Source organism: Corylus avellana, chromosome ca7, assembly GCF_901000735.1.
Source record: "Corylus avellana chromosome ca7, CavTom2PMs-1.0".
In the NCBI taxonomy this organism is placed as follows: Eukaryota; Viridiplantae; Streptophyta; class Magnoliopsida; order Fagales; family Betulaceae; genus Corylus; species Corylus avellana.
In genome coordinates, this window is record NC_081547.1 from 1,457,932 (window position 1) to 1,477,377 (window position 19,446).

Here is a 19,446-nt window from a genome sequence, read left to right on the forward strand (position 1 = left end):
GAAGCTCGTTATATATATATAACTACATGGGTGCTGCATTTTGGGTTTTCTTTTGTTTTCCATTTTATTCCTTTTTAAGTATCCACAGTATCTCTCTGTCACTAGATGCTCTCAAATGTTGTTAAATATGCAATAAGAGTTGAAGCAAATGAACAAGGAGTAAGAATAATGGTGATTGGAGACTCCTTAAATCTTGAAACGGAAATAGTAATACCATGAATGATAGAAGAAAAAAAAAAAAAAAAATTTGTTACAAGTTAGATTTAAAACACTAGCCATTTACGCATTCCTATCAAAGTGAACTTTAAACATTGAGAACACCATTTACAATTTGCTAATAAGCAAGAACAGCAGCTCTGGAAAATAAAAACAATTTGCCAAATTTATAAATTAAAAAAAAAAAAAAAAAATGACGAAAAAGGGGGGTTTCGTCCTCGTTTCTTCAAAGAAACATGTAATCTACCTGAGGCAGAAGTATAAACCAAAAAAGTGTAAGCGTATGTTATAATTAATCTACAAAAGGGAAAAGTTGTACGCTATATATATATATAGCAAATGCAGGATGAGGAGTTAGATAAAACCTCAATAAACATTGTTGTCAACTGATTTGATGTTCCCCCATCTCAGCTTCTCCCATTCTCCACCAATAAAATTTTAAGCACCCGATTGTCCAGAAAGGAGAGGCAGAGAGTGCTGGGGTTGATCAAATATTTAATAAAGGCGGCCCTGGCAGTTGGAAGCTCCACAGTGGCACGGATGTCCTTCTCCAGGCAGTAGTTGATACCGATAGTTGAATGTCAGTTCTTCACCCGAAGCTATCTGCTCATAAAATATTAAATACATATATATATATATATATATTAAAAAGGACAGTCTCCACTGCAAGCATACTATTTGGGTAAATACAAGTTGTATATAAATTCTCATTGAGCGCCATCATCCAAGGGAAAGCATATAGCAGACTTATTATGTCCATCCAAATCAGGAAGGATGAATTTGCACTGCATCTTGGCCAATGAGCAGGCCAAGAGTCAGGACAAGACCAACTAAAGGCCTCCAGAAAATAACTTCTTCCATAAGAACAGGAGCAATTAATCATCTTGAAAGCCATATTGGAGAACATATTTGCCCAGGTCATCCCAAGTTTCAGCATATGGACAAACATTATATGAAAAACAGGGAGAAAAGTGCTTACATCTCGACTGGCATAAAGACCAAAGTGTGCACACTGACTATCCATGCTTTCTACAAGAACTTGGTAATTCACAAGATTTGGCGAGCAGCTACGAGCAACAGCAACAGATATCATTAGTAAAGTGAAAGGTGAACATGCCTAGAGTAGCTGAATGCAAAATAGGAACAGGAGGAAAAAAAAAAGCCTTTCTTTTTGTAATTGATAATTATCCAGTCAATAAAGCATCAACTCGCTAGTCAGCGCACAAAAACCTTTCCACTGTTTACCTCTGCCTCAAGCCATAACTTCCTCAAGGGTCTGATTGGTGTGTGGAATTGGAAGTAAGGCTTCAAATTGCAATTTCAACTCTAATTCTTTTGTAATTGGAACCGAGTTGAAATTGCAATTCTACAATTTAAACATCACAGAATAATTGAGTACAAAAGTGGAAATAATTACTATATAGGGAAAAGTGGTTGACAGTTAAAGAGAAGGCTTAGGAAAGTACCTTGAACAGTGATGATAGCGTGTAGAATAGAAAAAGGCATTAATCAATAAAAATGGTAAATATTAAGATTGACAATCAAAAAATATTCTGCTTCATTAATTGGAAGCAAAACTCATTTGCTATTCAGAAAATTGCATGTTCTCTGGAAGTGCACATATTATAGCGAAATAGTAATTGGTAGGGTTTGATAACCCTTTTTAAGAGATGTTTTTTGTGTTTTGGTTGAAAAAGTATTTTGATGTGACATAAAGGTAAAAAGAGTTTGGAGTTTTTTGTGAGGAAAGTTGATTCTAATGTTTTGACTTTTTTGGGTAGAAAGGAAAAAGGAAAAATGAAAGAGTTAGCAAACAGGCCCAATATTTACTAACCATAGCAAACAATAACAAGTTGAAACTTGTGGATCAGCAATTAAAGCTTAAGGAGCTTTAGACTTGGGACATATCAATTCAAAACAGTGAATCTGCATCATTATTTTCAACAAGATGCCAAGAACTCAAAAAACAGTACTTCAAAACAATATGCTGAGCTCTACAAGCGGCTTGTAAGTGCATGAGAGAGAGAGCGTCAAAGGGGATGGTGCTGCATAGTGATTGTGGCAGTGCAGGTATGCGACAGTGTCAAAGATGCAATGCTGACAATGGTGATGGTGCAGTGGCGATGGTAAATGGTCTCTATACGTCCAAACCCATCTTCAGAAACTATTTTTCCAGTCCTCTTCATGTTTATTTAAGAAACTATTGTACAACATGATTGTAGAAACACCAATATTTAACAGAAACTTTTTATGCAATTACCAAAATACAATGATTATACCTTAAGGTATAATCATTGGTGATGAATAGTTTTTTTTGATAGGTAATACATTGATATTACCTATAAAAAAAAACTATTGCATCACCAATGATTATACCTTAAACTGTTGCATCACTACCATTATAACAGCTATTGGTGGTGGTGCACGTATTAGACACAAGTGCATAACTTAATATAAATTGTGTTAGTTTCAAGTATGACCATCATATTGCTCAGGTGGGTGCATAATACTAGAGAAACAACTACGAGACTGTTCAAAATTTATCATTCTACATATAAGTATCAATGGAAAAATAGCTCAAGATTATAGCCTTTTGATTCAAGACCTTTGCCTGGAAACTTCAAGGAAAACAAGTTTGAGTTTAAAGCAACATTGTAGCCCACAAATTGCTCGTTTAGAGGGAAGCATATGTGGCCAAGTTAAATCCAAAGCCTTATGAAATAGGTATAAAATTGCAAACCAAAAAACAAAAAAAAAAAAACTCAAGAACTCTTCTCACCTGTGATTGATGAACCGTGAAACATTTCCATAATGTGTCGCGTCAATCACATATGGGACCTGTCCTTCCATCAGTCTGCTCATATCATTCATATGAGCATCAATGGCATACAGATAACTGCAACCTTCTTTCCTATACCTGACAATACAAGGGTCCGTTTAATATATATAACATAAAGTAAACAAAAACAGCACCTATCAGAAGAAATGTGAAACCTGTGGCGCCTCTTGTTTGCTTCCTGCTCATCTAAGACCTCCCCAACGTACTCACATACAAACATGCCACGCAGGATTGTTTCAGCTGCCCTGAGTGCCCATCCCTGCGAATCAACATGGAGAGTGTTAATATAGACTCTTGAAAACAGTACAACAATGAAAATACTACCTTTTTCTCTGTTTTGAAGACTTCCAACTTCACTCTTACTCCATTCTGCAATATCCTATTTGGACAGGTTCTACTGCAACTGCACATATGATTGCACTCATAAACAAGGTAACCTTCCTGCAGGGTTTCATGAGAAAAGTGAAATTTAGCAGACTTACCAAAAAGGGGGGAAAGGGTGGGGATGGGTGGGGGCTTGGTGTACAGCAAGTAAGCCAGAGTAACAGCCCTGGGATGCTTGTCACAAATGAGAACTCATAATGCAAGCTACCAATGTTGGTAACCTAGTGATCACCTTTGGCAAATGATCTAGGCTATATACCATTCTAGCAAAAGTTGTGGATAGTAAAACTTTCTAAGCCAACCCAAGATTTACTGATTACAAGCATCAAATCAAGTTAATGCTTTCTATGTCGTTCTCACTTACACAATCAAAAGAATGGAAAAGATTTATTGCATGCCAAGCAATAGCGAAGGCAGAAATAACAGCAGTCAACATCTAAAACAACAACAAGCAATAACCAGCAACAATGATGAAAGAAAATACTAGGGCTATGTTTGACAAGGTATTCTCCAAGTATTTTCTGTTTTCAATTTGAAAAACACACTTTTCTCAAATACATTAACGAACAAATTAAAACACAAAACACTTTGTGCTTAACTTTTGCAAGGGTAGCAGCTAACTATAGTGGCCTTGTGGCCACCCTCAGTGGAGAGGGGTGGCCATGCGGCCACCTTTGTCATTGTTAGAGGTGGCTGCGTAGCCATCTCTCTCCTCCACTGTTTGTGTTTTTCCAAAATAAACAGGTGTACTCCATAAAAAACATTTTCTCAAATGTGGACCCCACCATAAAACACTTCTCACCTTTATGTCACAGCAAAATACTTTTTCAGACCAAAAACAAAATACACTTTCCCAAATACACTAACCAACATAGCCTAGGCTTCTTGCAGCTAGGGAACATGCTAACACCATGTGTGATCATTGAAAAAAGTATGATCTAAAAGAAGGGAGGGGGGGTTGTTTAGATGATAAAGGAGGTTGAAGGTCGATAAAATTACATTACCTCCAAAACAATCCGGCCTTTGTCATCATATGGAAACCTACCACGCATGGGTTTCCTGTAAATATCTTTTGCCTCATCATAGTCATTATCGAAAAGATACACATGATCACACATTTCAGGATAGCATGTTGAATATGGGCAGGCACACCCCAATTGTAAGCTCTGCGCAGAGAAGGAAACAAGGAAAAAAACTCACATACCAAACAAGGTTATAGAAATATGCACACCCTGCATTTTGAGCACTAATTAGTGTGTGCATTCGTGTGTCAGACAGAAAGAAGGATAGAAGGAAGGGCAAGAGGAAAACGAGTATAGGGAACTTTCATGTGAATGCATAAGACGCGATGACAATCAGGTCATTCAACATGTATCTCCAAGGTAGGAGAATCGACTACGCATCTTCAGTCTAATTCACAAGTCATTTGACAATAACATGCATATAAAACGAGGAAACCACAATATATATTAACATAATCTAGCACCCAAATTACATAGCATTATACAAAGGATATCATGTTCCAGATAAAGCTACCTCTGTATCACGACCAACAGATTGATCAAGCAACGGCTTCGTAACATAGGTAAAGCTCTCCCAAACATTTTGGCCATCAGAGTTATCTGCAAGGATGTGAATAGAATCCAAGAAACCCTCATCTGCAACGCAGGCCACGGGAACTAGTTCCTGCCCAAAGCTAATATCATCACACAAGACAACTGCCTTTTGCATGGAATTCTGTCCCAAATGACGAGAATCAATGATACAGTGGCATTCATCCACTTCCCACTCATTGTTTTCAGGATCCGATGGATGTGCCGATCTGTACCCCACAGACCCATGTGGAAAAGGCAACAGTGGAGATAGCAAGTATGGGTCCTTGAATGCCTTGCAACCTTTAGGACATATAAACCCCTCTTGGTGCCAGTCAACTTGAATGCTATGCTCACTGCAGAGCTTGGCTGCCTTCAGATACAAATGTTCTGGCAAGACGCCATACTTCCCCTCCAGGGACGCCACGAGACTGACCTTGCAGCAGGCAGAATGAGCAGTAGATAAAATGTCAAGGTTGTTGGGCTGAGGTTTTGTCTTCTGAATCTCAGAAAACAAAATCTTTGCAACTGCAGAGCAGTGAGATTCTGTCAATCTACCCAGACTAGCTGCCTCAGTTACATGAGGCTGTATACTTACTGCGACAGTGCTAAGTGACTTTGACGCCTGGATGCGTCTCTTCATACTAGCAGTGGCCCTGTTCCTGATCCTATATGATGCTGCTGCCAGACCTTTTTTATTTCTAGGACGGCTGAGTCTTCCAGATTTTAATCTATAAGCATAATAACGTATTCCTCTCTTTGAAGGGCGAGAGCTTACTAAACTTGGCCCCATATGAGCAGCTTGATGGTGGCGGCCAAGATCAGGTAGTAAATCAAACTTCAACCCACAAAACCTGCAAATAAACTTTCTGAAACCACCTAAATTCTCAGAGTTGTTCTCCACAGGAGCTGTATTGCAGAGCTCAAGTTTCTGAGGAGAACCCTCACCAGCAGACAGATTGTGCTGTTGACCAGCTTTTGACAGCCTGAAATCAACAGGATGAACTGAATGCACATGTAACCATAACTCATCAGTGTTCCCAAAATGGCTGCCACAAGGAATACACTGAAGAAGCATGCATTGTTCAACAAATTGCACATGGTGTCTCTCTTGCACATGGGTTTCCAGGACTTTCTTATTAGTAAAAGAATCAAGGCAGATGGCACAGGCATATCCTCTGAACAGCCATTGTGCTTCCTTTTTATGAATGTCCATCCAGTGGCCACCAAGTGCCTCATCATCAATAAACTCCTCTGAACAAATTTTGCACCTAATAGTATTTTCGTCATCATGACTACCATCAACTGCCATTGGTAACAACGCTGGTTCTTCCATGACAGAGGAGGAAACTTGTGCAACTTCATCAGCACTGAAGCCCCAAATCCTTCTGAGTCTCTCTTTCTCAGTGCAAACCAACTTTGTAAAGAATTCACCAACACTAAAATCTTTAGAGGCTTCAGATATGGCCCACTGAAATTGAACCTCCTTAGGCACTGGGTTCCTCAGGGATAAAATACTTTTAAAGAGCTTGTAGAAAAGCTCACATGCTTGATGTAATCGCAACCTTTGCTCCTGTGAGCCACAAGTCCTCAAAAGATCTATGAATACTTCTTTTGAAATAATTCTATTCTTACCATTCCTTGCACGTTTAAGCCAACTTGGAAGGTGTTTTTCACAGTACAACGAATGGCGCTTTGGACTTTCCAGACACGGATTGAGATTATCATGCAGGTAGTAGCATACACAGTGCAGCTCCTCCATGTCATTACAATCCTTGCCAGGATGCTCAGGCTTTTCAGTTAAGATGTTCCCTCCATGAAAGGCATCAACGGAAACTGAGACTGGATCCACGTGGAGGGGACTTTCAACTTCTCCCATATATACTATTTCTTTGCATTCTGTGGTTTCTGAACTGGGAAGGTTCTCCTCATGCTTTCTCTTAAGTGTCTCAGGAAAATTTGATGTCCCTTTTGTTTCATTTTGAGGTCTGTGTTTCTTACAGAATAAGGAGCCATATAAAGACCGATGCTTACATCTAGTACCAAGAACAGTGGTACCTTCACACATCGGTGTACCAACAGAGAGAGTTCGTTCTGGTCTAGCAGAGCTGCCTATAAAACGAGAAGACAAATGCACACAACAGTAAACATCACCATCGTTTGCCCACCTCACACATTGCCTTCCCTTAGCTTCAATAAACGCAATGCATTGTCGATTCTTACTCCCAGGCTCTAAGGAATTTGTCGCACCCACTTCATTCACAGGTGTCAATTCCAGATCTTTGGTTTGAAGTGACTCTGAATTTCCTGGTTCAACTACAATGTCGTCCCATTTATCAGCCACGCAAGTAGGTGTATCTGTACGAGCAGCTACCTCCTTTATATCATCCTCTTTACAGGGTTCCAATGCTGATGTAGCAGCATTAACAGTGTCATGACCATTAAAATATGCAGAGTCAATCTCGAGAGTTATTGCCTGACCAGATCCAATTGTTTCCACCTGGGAAGCATGTGCCTCTGCACGACGAACTTCAAGCTTTGGCCTCTTCCTACTAACTTGAAGACTTGTGGTCAAGAGATCATCACTGGTCTGCTGTTGCACGTCTCCACCACTGGATATTGGATGAGACGTCGAAAACCATTTCATGACTTCATGCTTCCAGGTTTTCCACTCAGAACCCAATGTGGGCTGTACTGGAGAATCCCAGAGAGAGTTGACTGCATTCCACAAAATAGAATCAAACAATTCCTGAAGAACAGAAAGGACAAAAGCATCAGCCAAAATTCTGAGGAAATGATCCAATTTTAAATTATCTCAAGACCATATGGGTCCATTTATGTGTGAGAAGTAAACTGGTTATGGTATCTTCATTCAATATCTACTAGGCAGGGGGAGGAAAGAAGCAATAATTGGTCCCATATAAATAGTGAACTTCATCAACTAGCCACAATCTTCAAAGAACAAAATTCTTTGATAGGGTCACACCCTGAAGAATGGTGAACCAGCTCTCTCAATTCAAAAGGAAAACAATAACCAAGCAAAGATTTCAATTTTTTGTCTTCCTCTGAAACACGTGATAGGGTACAAGACTGAAACATAAAGATGAAGTTGGAAAGGTAAGGATGATGAGGAGGACCTTGAACAATCTAAGATGTTATAATATGATCATATAAGCAAAGTATATTACACACCTCCTTCAGCATTTCAATGGATTCAGCACTCTGCACATTCTGACATCTTTGTGCCCAAGAGTGAAAAGAATGATGTAGCCAGTCTGAGTTTATGTAACGCTGAAGTATCATCTGTTCAGGAAATAAGCAGCATTCTTCATTGTCAACCTCTATATATCAAGAACAGGATAAAAAGGTTGCATTTAATCATAAGCAAATAACATGACTTGAGCACATGATAGCCCCTACCCATGTAAATCCTTCACTCCATGCAAAAAACATAATAGAGTATCACTCAAAGTCCAATTGTGTATCAGAGATGCTAACATCAATAATCAACCTAATCAGATCATGATGCACGACTTCTCCTAGGACAAAAGGCATAGTTGAAGAAAATGCTCAGGGAAGTGGCTGTTGCAAAATAGGGCAGGAAAAAAAAAGGGAGAAGAAGAAGAAAAAGAAAAACAGATACCGTAGCGCTAAAGATGAATAAGGTAATATTCAAATAACTACATTAAGGTGAAAAGTGCACATTTCACTCCAAATACTGGCTTACAACATATTATCTGCTGTGTAAATCAAGGAAAAAAAAAAAAGCATAATAAGCTGTAAGAGGCAAAGATGCGTGACTTTGAAATAAACACTGAGAGGCATAGCCACCAAAGGCAATGCCATGCTTCGCTCTAAAATTTCTAACAGCAGCACACAGGTCTTAACTGGAACACCAGCCATAACATCAACAAAAACCATGACAGATTCATTTCAGTGGCAGTTCCAGGGACATGGCCAGAACTCAGCAACAACATCAAGGCAAGTACGACAACATCGCACAATGAGTAGATCTCACTGCATCCTTAAAATTTGTCTCCACCACTCACCCCAACCAGCATTTGAACTTGCACGAGTACTCAAGAGCCAGATAGATAATTTTTCTAGATGCATATGAGAATCTAGAGCAGTGAAAGATAGAGGCACAGGAATTTTTTTTTTTGATAAATAGAGGCACATGAAAATTTTAACAAGCATTAATTTCTAAGAAGTGCAATATGAAATGTGAGTTGCAAATAAGAGAACTATAAATCATAATTTGAAACATAACAACTGAAGAATCACAAAACTCTCTGAGATTTCATATACTCACACTAAATGAAATAAATAGTCATACTTAGTATATTTCAGATACACACACATTATGCCTTATCGTTCTACTTACCAATGAGATAGAATTTAAGACCAAAAAAAAAAAAAAAAAAGTGGAGCACGGAAATTCCAGACATTTTAAATTAATAGGAAGAAGATTATACAAGCTCTTTACATATATTTGAGGTTTTAAAAAGAGCTCATGTAGATTTCAACTTGATATTAGCATTTTTTTTGTTTGGTGAGGAAATTTTTTGGCATGTCATGTCACACTTATCTATTCGCATATTTGGTTTCATAATGGAGGGGTCCCTTTATTTTATTAATACTCATATTATCCCAAAATACATGTCTTCATTGTAAATTGTATGATTATTAGAGGTGGGCACAACTTTAAATGAGAATCTTGTTTACTTTTTCAAATTGATAAGGGTAATTTATAGGGAAAAAAAAAGTAAACACTTCCACTTCAGGAATGTGGACACTTATTTTGGAAGACTCCTAAAAAATAACTTAAGACACTTACTTTTGGGAAGAAGAGAGTGTTGGATTTTGATTTCAAGAAAAAATTCTACTCACTATTTATCTATTTTACATGTATTTATATGGGCAGAATTAATCTGGATGACATGGCATTGATTGGTGGATCCCATTTGTTATCACCAAAGTGATCTCTTCTCAGCATTACTTTACAAGTTATATCTCACTCACTAAAGCAAAGGTAATGCCATAACTCATATTAGGGTTAAAGAAATGGACAGACTTTAATCCTACTTCCTAGACTATCAACAGGCACAGAATTTACCTTCTGCAGCTTCAGAAGCATTCTTCCAAGTTCAGAATAACCATTACACCGTGAAGCCTCCATAGCAAACTCCTTCCAAATCATCACATCACGAGCAGTCTCTATCAAAGCCTACACAAGTTTGAGTAAATCTCCTATAAGAATGACCATGCAAGAAACTGAAGTCTAAGAGCAGAAGAAAAGCAAAAGTTTCTATCAAAGAAATGAAGAAAATAAAATATGAGCACCAAATTACATACCTCAGCATGAAATTGGTCAACAATATTCAGCATGCCAACTGCTAGCTTTTGCATTATAAACCGGCGTGCAATGGTTAAATCTTTAACCATTTTTAATCCTACTTTATGTGTCTTATATGCAATAGGCTGTGGAAACTCATTGATTGAACGAACAAGTAGCATATCTGCCCAAGAATAATTCCTTGTATGTGGAAAAAAAACCACTATATATTTCTTCCTATCATGTGTCGGTTTTGCTTTCAAAGTAGACAACGGCCAGTCAGCCCTCGAACATCTGATTCCTGCCTGCCACTTCCCTCTCCACTATACTTGGAAAAATATTTAAGTGTTGAAATGAGACAATATTAGAAAGTGTTATCAAGTTATTATGGCACATAAGAAAACTAGAAAACAGAGAACATAGAACAAAATTTTAGAAAATAACGAGGACCTGGAACCTCAATGTGCCAAAATTTCAGGCATATCCCCAATAGATGATTGGTGGGGGGGAAGAAAAGATAGTGCATTATGAGCACAGAGCTGCTCACATAGGAGTGGACTGGCAGTGTCTAGCCATGAGACTACATGTTCAAATTGTTTTAGAAAAATCGAATGAAACTACCAAGAGAGCAGAACAGTGAACACTAAAAATTGCAACAGCCTGAGTTGGCTTAGTCCTTGTTATTTTTATGTTGAGAAAGGGAAACATGGGAGTGGGCGCCACATAGAAGGCGTTAATTTATCATAACTATTCCAATTCCCCATAATTTTTCAACACACTCAGTTGTATAAAGTGAGCCTCAAGAAAGAAAAAGACAAGCATACAGTAGGCAAACCTTCTAGAACCAGTAGGTTCATGTCTGCAAAATATGATTTGGAACAAATACCAGTATTCACAAAACAGATTTTTTATGGAAAATTTTGAAAGCAAAAGAAATTAGCAGTTACCTTGACCCACAGGGCCACTGATTCATCCCCTTCGAGCCATGTGGGCTCTGAAAGAGAAGACTCCTCCTCCCTGTTGTTTGGCAATTCACCTTCAATGGTATCCACGAATATATGAGAGTTCTCTGAGACCATGCAAGGCTCTGTGCAATAATTCTGTGTATTTACATCATCATCTTCAAAATCATGGGAACCACAATAAGAAGCTCCACTGCAGTGGCCTTCTGAAGTAGGCAATTCATCAACTGTCCCTTGAACTTCACCTTGTTTTTCTATTTGAGGCCCTTCCACTTTTAGTAATAAGTCATCCAGTCTACCATCTGCCAATTGATCTTGTTTTCCACGTTCAAGGATATTGGATTCACCATCATAAGTAAAAGCCGTTCCTGAACTCGGTTGAGAGCAATCAGCTTCTCCAACATATTGAACACCAGAACAAGGAAGAACTTCCATGATTTTAGACTGAAATTTATAATGCCATATGATGCTTATGATGTCACTGGCTATTCCCCAACTCTCACCTCTCTGGTCAAACAAAGCTCAACCCCATGAAAGAGTCAGACAAATGTGATCTAAAGTATACCAACGAATATATAAGTGAAGGACAAAGCTAAACCAAAATTCAGAGCATACCTCCTAACTGAAAGGGGGGGGTGGATTGAGTGTTAAAAAGATAAGAAGAATAAGAATCACTGTGAGAGGTATGTATATGTGTAATGTGACATCTACAAATCTATCACAAAGATAAAACTTCTTAGAAATCAGTGAAAAACCAAAGTGGCCTAACTTGGACTCACAATATATGCAATAATCCACGTTGCAGTTGGAGATCACTTATGTCAAAGTAGCGAGACATAATATGTATATGATCAACCAAACATGCTAAAACATATGCTTCCACAGATTAAGAGGTGAGACTTTTTTTTTTTTTTGGTGGGGTGGGGTGTAAAGAGGAAAGCAAATGGAGGATACAAACTAGATGTGCGCCATGTTTCAAGCCCAAAGCACATCTTAGAGATCTCCTCCCCATTCCCCCTAATTTGTTTAAGCAACCTTCCATCTAATTCTTCACTCGTGACATATATTCAAAGTCTACTGGAAAATCACAGCACAAAGTCAAAGTGTCATTTATTCAACAAAAGACACTACGTGATTCTCTTTAATTATCAAAAAACAATTAATGATTATTTATAAGACAAATAATTGAATTAGACAAAAACTATTGGAAATGGCTGTTGTATAAAAATGCCTGAATTAACTTTGAGACTTTGGGGAGATTTTGGTTAGGGAGAGGGTGGGGGTTGGGGAGGTGCCATGCCCCACTAGGGATGCCTAGGATTTAAAAGGCTTGTTGCATATGCTAAATGCAATCGTCTCTCCCACGAACATTCTCTCTGCCCTCCAACACTGCTGAAGACCTGATAAAGTTGAATTGAAAAAACAAGATAGTGCATTTTTGAAATTCCAACCTAAAGTTGAGCTCAAATGCCATTCCCGTGACAGAAAGTGACAGAAAATTTGCAGCACAGAAGAAAAGAAACCATGTGACTAACTAACAATTTCAAGAAATAAACCAGTTGCTTCCCAGTATTTTGGTACTTGTACCAAGATTTTCATAACCTTTGACACGATGAAGCATCATGCCTAAAGTGACAGCGTTCTTGATTATGCTCTATGCATTAAGTTTAAATGTACATTTCAATAAAGTACTTTCAATTAAGACATCATGATCAATTTCTTTTGCCGAAATGATACATAACTTATACAACGGTTGCCAAGCACTACTCACAAGGTCAATTCATAAACTGTTATACACTCTTCTGCCTAAAGAAAATTTATGAGACTGGATTAAATCAAGAAGTCAAGTGGTTTATGAATATGTGCTTTGGGCTGGAAACATGGCGCACCATATTACCACATACAAAGCCAAAATTAGTTAAACTGCCACATGCACCATAAAAATAAAACAATTTTCACAGCAATAAAATTAAGAATATTTATCAATACCATTATTGTAAAGAACAATCTTGCCAAGTCCATTCTTAATTTTATTCTTCCCCCGTCATTCTCAAGTTTCTTAGCAAACCTCGTTACTTCAAAACTACAGCCACAATATTTATAAATTAATTACCAAATTCCAAATTATTTCTAGTTTAGAATGATTCTAATTCCCAAGTCAGTAAACAAGTTTGGGCATTCCAGAGTCTAAGTAAAAGTAAGTCGACATGTGAACCCAAAAACTTAAGAGCATGTTTGGGATTGTGTCTGAGAAATATAGCTTTTAAGTCAAAAAGAGCTTTTAGACAAAAGTTTCATTTTTAAATTTTTGCCAAAAATGTGTTTTTGCCATTTTTAGAGTTAAAAAGTCAAATAAGTACTTTTGAAAAATTTTACTAAACAGGCCAGCTTTTTGTTCGGCATAGCTTTTTAGGTACTAAAAATATTTTTTTAAGCTTTTTAACGCAATCTCAAACAGGCTTTAAGATTGCAAGCTAAAGATTATTTTTCTTCACATATAACCTCCACCGCCATTGAAACCAACCAAACCAAAGAGAAGAATGAATTACATGTATATAATTATTCATTAAATCAAAATCCATAAAAATTAAATGCTTAGTAATTGTGCCAAAATTATTATGGTTGTTAATCTAGCAACCAAAGAAATATTATCTATCAATCACATTTTCATTGGCTTCTCTGCAAATCCAATGGTCCTAATTTGAAGGGAGGAGGGGGGGAAGTGACAGAAAAAGAACAAATTAGGAAACTATTACAGTCATTTTACTCAAGGAACATAAAGGCACTCCACAATCTCACTGAATCACCCAAACAAAGAAGAAAAATATCCATAAGCTCTAAATATGAAATTTATTAATTTTTTAAATATACATATTCTAACACATGCAATTAGAATTATACATCCTGAAAAATACTTGCCCATATATTTTTATACCAGGAAGCTCGATGCTAATTTTTAACATTCATGACTAATTTCTGGAAAACCTTACCCTCTACACTCTGTGTGTGTGTGTGTGTTTTTTTTTTTTTGAAACTAAAAACAGAGGATTGGTTTAGCCAAAAGCAATCAATTTAATTACTGATAAATGACAACCTAATTGATTAAACATTATGGAGGTCCTCCTCGTGGCAGAAACCCAAATAGCCAACATGCGCATCAAAATCCATCTGACAATGAAATCAACAGGCAAAAAAACGACGTGTATATGCGACTAACAGTGCGAATTCTTCAAAAAGATCACAACCCCACATAACAGATTCTTTTACACTAGCCCGCGTCGCTCCATAAAAATCATAAACCCACCAGGAACAACATCAGCCGGTGAATTGTTTCAGCTAAAATCCCTAATTAACTATTACCCATCAACAAAAAAACGCTTTAAAACCCTACAATTACCATCCTTTATCTAGATCGTCAACATGCACAACATGAAAAGGTCCGTCCAAATCAACAAGATCAACCCACAATCACAATAAGTCATGTAGCAAATATAACACAATCAATGTCCCAAAAATCCCAAATTGGAATGTGGGATCGCAGAGGGGTTGGTGCCCCTTTCCCCTATAGTTTGTCTTTTGTTTGCTATTGATGAATAATTTTCGGGGTCTGAGCTAGCTAGGTCACAAAAAAACATTGACTGTGAGATGTAACATATGCAATACTCACACACACATACATACAAACATGACATGCCCTAAGCGAAACTATAACACAGATGCTGAGAAAAATTGGAGAGGTGGGAAGTGGGTAATGTTACCTTTAATAGTGTAAGGTTGGGTTGTGGGTTGGTTTTGCACGGAGGCCACAGGCAATGTGGGGGTTGGGGGGATTGAAATTTTTGTGTGCCCTTTTTATTTTCTGCTATATGCCCTTGTCTGTCAATCCTCTCACACATACACACAATATCCCATAGTCATAGGTGTGCTTTTCCTGTCCCGTGTCACCAAAATGAAAAATACCCAAATAAAAGTTGGTGCGGGATATTTAGAGAACAAAGACGTGTGGGGGTGGTACAAAGAAGTGGTCTGGGTCTAATCCGGCACACAGAGAAGACCTAATTATAGATAGGAGAGATGGGTTGGGTTAATGAGGAAGAGAGAACCCACGCTCGGGGATTGCGAAGCGCGCTTCTATAGGCTGTTTCCATAACGTGGCGTGATGGGTCTAAAAATGTGGGAGTTTTTCGAGCTTCTTTGCTTTCTTTTTTTGTGCTACGAGTATGGTTTTTAGGGCCACTGGTTTAGATTACGCATCGAGATGCGAATTGGGATTTCGGACTCACTGTGGATGTCCACCGAAAGGAGGGATCAGAGCCTTTGATAAATTAAAAAAAAATAAAAAAATAAAAAAAGGGTTCCCCAGCACACGGTACGGCACCGCTGTTTGTTGACAGTTGAGGACCCATTCTAATTATAATTCTCCATGTTTATTTATTGCATATATTTTATATTAATTAATATAATAATATAAATATAATTAATTTTAAAACACGTCATATCAATCAATATAAATATTTTTAATTTAAAAATAAAAATAAGAAAAAATTACAGTTTACCTTATAAAGTTCACAGGGTTTTTAATTCGAATATCAAAGTTTCAATTTTTGCAATCCACCCCCACAAAGTTTCAATTTTTTTCAATTCGACCAATATCATTCCAAAATTTCCATATTACCCATGATTTTTTTTTTTTTTATGAAAACGAAAAAAAATTTGGGGGTGCAAAAATGGAGTCCTGCTATTTGGCTGCCAAGAGTCAGACAAGTGTTTGCCAAAGTCTGACATGGCTTTATTAAAAATTTAAAAATAAAAAAAAAAAATCGTAAAAATCTCTCTCTTTCCCCATTTCATTCTTCTTCTTTTTTTGTTAGTTAAATTTTTATGAATTAATATTTAGTTTTTAATGCCTCAAAACTTATTTTTGAATTCAAAACTAAAACTTAGGGGCGAAAAGTTAACCCTTTAGGGATGGTATCACCCAAAAGAAATTCAATCATCCTAAATTTGGTACTAATGTTTCAAATTTGGTGTTAATATCTCAAATTTGAATTCTTCTTTAACGTTTATCTTCTTTAATTAAAAAAATAAAATAAAATAAAAAATAAAAAAATTTGTAAATGTCTGACGCTTGGCTGCCATGAAATCTCTACTAGCAAAAATGACCAAATGACCAAAAAGTCACCCCGAATTTTTTTAAAATTTTTTTTATAAAAAATAAAAATAAATAAAAATTATGGGCAATATGGGAAGTTTTTTATAAAATTAGTCAAATTGCAAAAATTTGGAACTTTTGGGGGGTGGATTGCAAAAATTGAAACTTTGGTGTTCGAATTGAAAAGCGCTGTCAACTTTGAAGGGGAAAACTGTAATTTTCTCTAAAAATAAATATTTTGAGAATTTTAACATGATTTAATGAAAAATTATAATATGGGTGGGTTGACATTACAAAGTTTTCAATGTCAGCGACCCGACATTACAACTTTTTAAAGGTTGAAAGTACGATTGCAAAATTGATAAAATTTTAAAAGGTGAGTAAAGCTTTTTCTAAATTATATGGTCTCTATATACTCGTTATGATTCCTAATTATCCATGTGATTAGAAATTGAAAAACCCATCTCAGTTGAAAATGTACAAAAATATTAGTTTTCTTATAATTTATAAATCTACTAAACGCATGAATGTTAGATTGAATAGTAAATAGTATTCAATTGACGAAAAATTTGAACATGTAAATTTAAAGATTGATTTCTTCAACTCAATTTATTAAACAAGCGTATGATTCTCATATGTTAATCCTATTAAAAAAGCATATGATAATCACATACTCTTAAAACATATATCAACTTTTAATCTTTACTCCATTTGTGTATAATTGATACATGATTACATGGTCATGGGCCAAAATTACTTAAATTTGGTATTGCTTCTATGCTGCCCTAATAAAATTTGTATTCCGTCCCCAAGGTGGCCAAGTGGCTATTATGTCTTTTAATTTGCTTTCGGTGAAGTTAGGTATGGTGGCAATTCGTGTTCATGTGTTGCATTTGGGTCATGTTGAAATATGAGTAAAATATTATATAGATTAATCATAATCTGACCAACTTAATTATACGGATTAGACTCGTCAATCATAACCCGTTAATTTTATATTTGGTTCATATCGGATTTGTGAGTCATATCAAAAGTTGTCAAAATACAACTAGGAGAAAAGAACAAACACAATACCAACTATTACTCATCAACAAGTGATATAATCAAGATTCTAACTTGAGACTTCTAACATGGTAGTATATTAAATCATTAATTATTTAAAAAATTTAAACACACAAAATAATAAATGTAATCATTTAATTACTATGTTAACATATGTATTTAATAATAACCACATACTCCACATCTCACATAAAATTTAATAATAACTTGTCTAATATTGAGAGCATTAATACAAATAAATTAAACTTTATTTTTGGAACCCTTTATTCTATTTGACCTCCTTTAAAGTTAATCTATCTAAAAAGAGTTGAAAGTTAAAGATAATTTTATGCGGCTTGGCTCTTCCCTTAATAACCCTTGCTTTACAAGTTCTGAAGGTTGAAAAATTACTCAGATTGAATGAGGTGTAATTGTGTAAAGGTTTATTCAAAATATGATTTTAGTAATTAACTTATCTCTTAAATTTTAATTTTTATTCATAAATCATTGATTACTTCAATTTAGTTCTTGAAGTTTTTAAAAACATGACATCAATGTGGTTTTTACTTTGTTTAACCATCAGTTTATGAACGACAATTGCTAATGTGGTTTAGAGTTTTGTAAATTGTACATATGTTATGTAACATGTTGCGTCAATATCATGAGGATATATATTGGGAGAATTACACTTTACCCCCTAAAAATTTGGGACGATCTGCAATTCGACCTCTAAATTTTTAATTTTGGCAATTCACCCCCCTCTTCCCAAAGTTTCAAATTTTTGCAATTCGACCAATATTATCTCAAAAATTTCATATTACCCATAATTTTTAATTTTAATTTTAATTTTTTTATTAAAAAAAAAAAAAAAAAAAAAAACAAATTTCGGGTTGCAAAAATGGCCAAAGAGCCACCCCGAATTTTTTTTATAAAAAAATAAAAATTATGGGTAGTATAAAAAGTTTTGGATACAATTGATCAAATTGCAAAAATTTGAAACTTTTTGGGGGGGGGGGTTGTAAATTGCTAAAATTGAAACTTTTGAGAATTGTAAATCACCTCAAACTTTAAGGGGTAAAATATAATTTTTCCATATATATTTGTAGAAAGAAAAACCCTTTTTCATATAAGCATTTGTTATTCACACAATAACGGCAATATAAAATAAAGACAATAAAGAATTTTTATCTTTACCTAATTATTTTTAGGGGTAATTTTACTTTAAACCCCTGAATTATCATCCGATTTGAGAAACCCCAAAACTTTAAAACCTCTTAATTTAAACCCTTGAACTTTCAATTACAGTCAATTTGAACTCCTCCGTCAAATTGTAAATGTTAAAAGTGAGACAATGGTGTTTATACCCATAACTTTTTTTATAAAATTCTCAATTTACTCTTAATTTCAAATTAAAAATTAATATATATATATTACAAGGTGACCCACGGTTGGGCCACCTTGTGACTTTTTTTTGTCAATTTTTTCTTTTTTAATAAAAAAAAAATGAAGGGTAATTTTGTCTTTTTAAGGGTTTTAACCACAAAAATTGATGGAGGGGTTCAAATTGATTGCAATTAAAAGTTTAGGGGTCCAAATTGAGAGATTTTGAAGTTTGGAGGGTTTTTCAAATTATGTAATAATTTAGTGGCCTAAAGTGAAGTTACCACTTCTTTTTATTGTGTCTTATGAGTATTCTCTCAACCTAAACCGCTCAAGGGATTCTTATAAAAAAAGGTTCTTGACTTGTGGTCAAATAAACAGCTCCAATAAAAAAATTAATTGGATTTCTCCAACAATCTTACAACCTTTACCATTTTTTTTAACCATAGAAATTTTTTATTTTTTATTTTTTAAAACAGAGCCAAACCAAATTCTACTGAAAAACAGAGCAAGGTGCATTAGGTGCATTAGCTAAAATAAAGCTT

The 19,446-nt window shown here is 35.8% G+C and overlaps 1 protein-coding gene across 2 annotated transcripts; it reads right to left on the reverse strand.

Moving 5' to 3' along the window:
- Positions 1-160: 160 nt before the first annotated feature.
- On the reverse strand, positions 161-15,500 carry LOC132186078 (histone-lysine N-methyltransferase SUVR5). Of its 2 annotated transcripts, XM_059599865.1 has the most exons (13): positions 15,087-15,490; positions 11,314-11,835; positions 10,387-10,689; positions 10,148-10,258; positions 8,224-8,334; positions 4,976-7,780; positions 4,444-4,605; positions 3,380-3,496; positions 3,211-3,314; positions 2,996-3,133; positions 1,196-1,283; positions 582-819; positions 161-463 (listed from the first exon to the last, which is right to left on the reverse strand). In XM_059599865.1, the coding sequence occupies exons 1-12, from the start codon at positions 15,222-15,224 to the stop codon at positions 712-714; spliced, it is 4,707 nt and encodes a 1,568-aa protein (XP_059455848.1). In that variant the 5' UTR covers positions 15,225-15,490; the 3' UTR covers positions 161-463; positions 582-711. The 2 variants fall into 2 exon arrangements, with proteins under 2 accessions (XP_059455848.1, XP_059455849.1); XM_059599866.1 differs by lacking the exons at positions 161-463; positions 582-819; positions 1,196-1,283; positions 2,996-3,133; positions 3,211-3,314 and having other exon boundaries at positions 3,379-3,458; positions 15,087-15,500.
- Between the last annotated feature and the right edge of the window lie 3,946 nt (positions 15,501-19,446).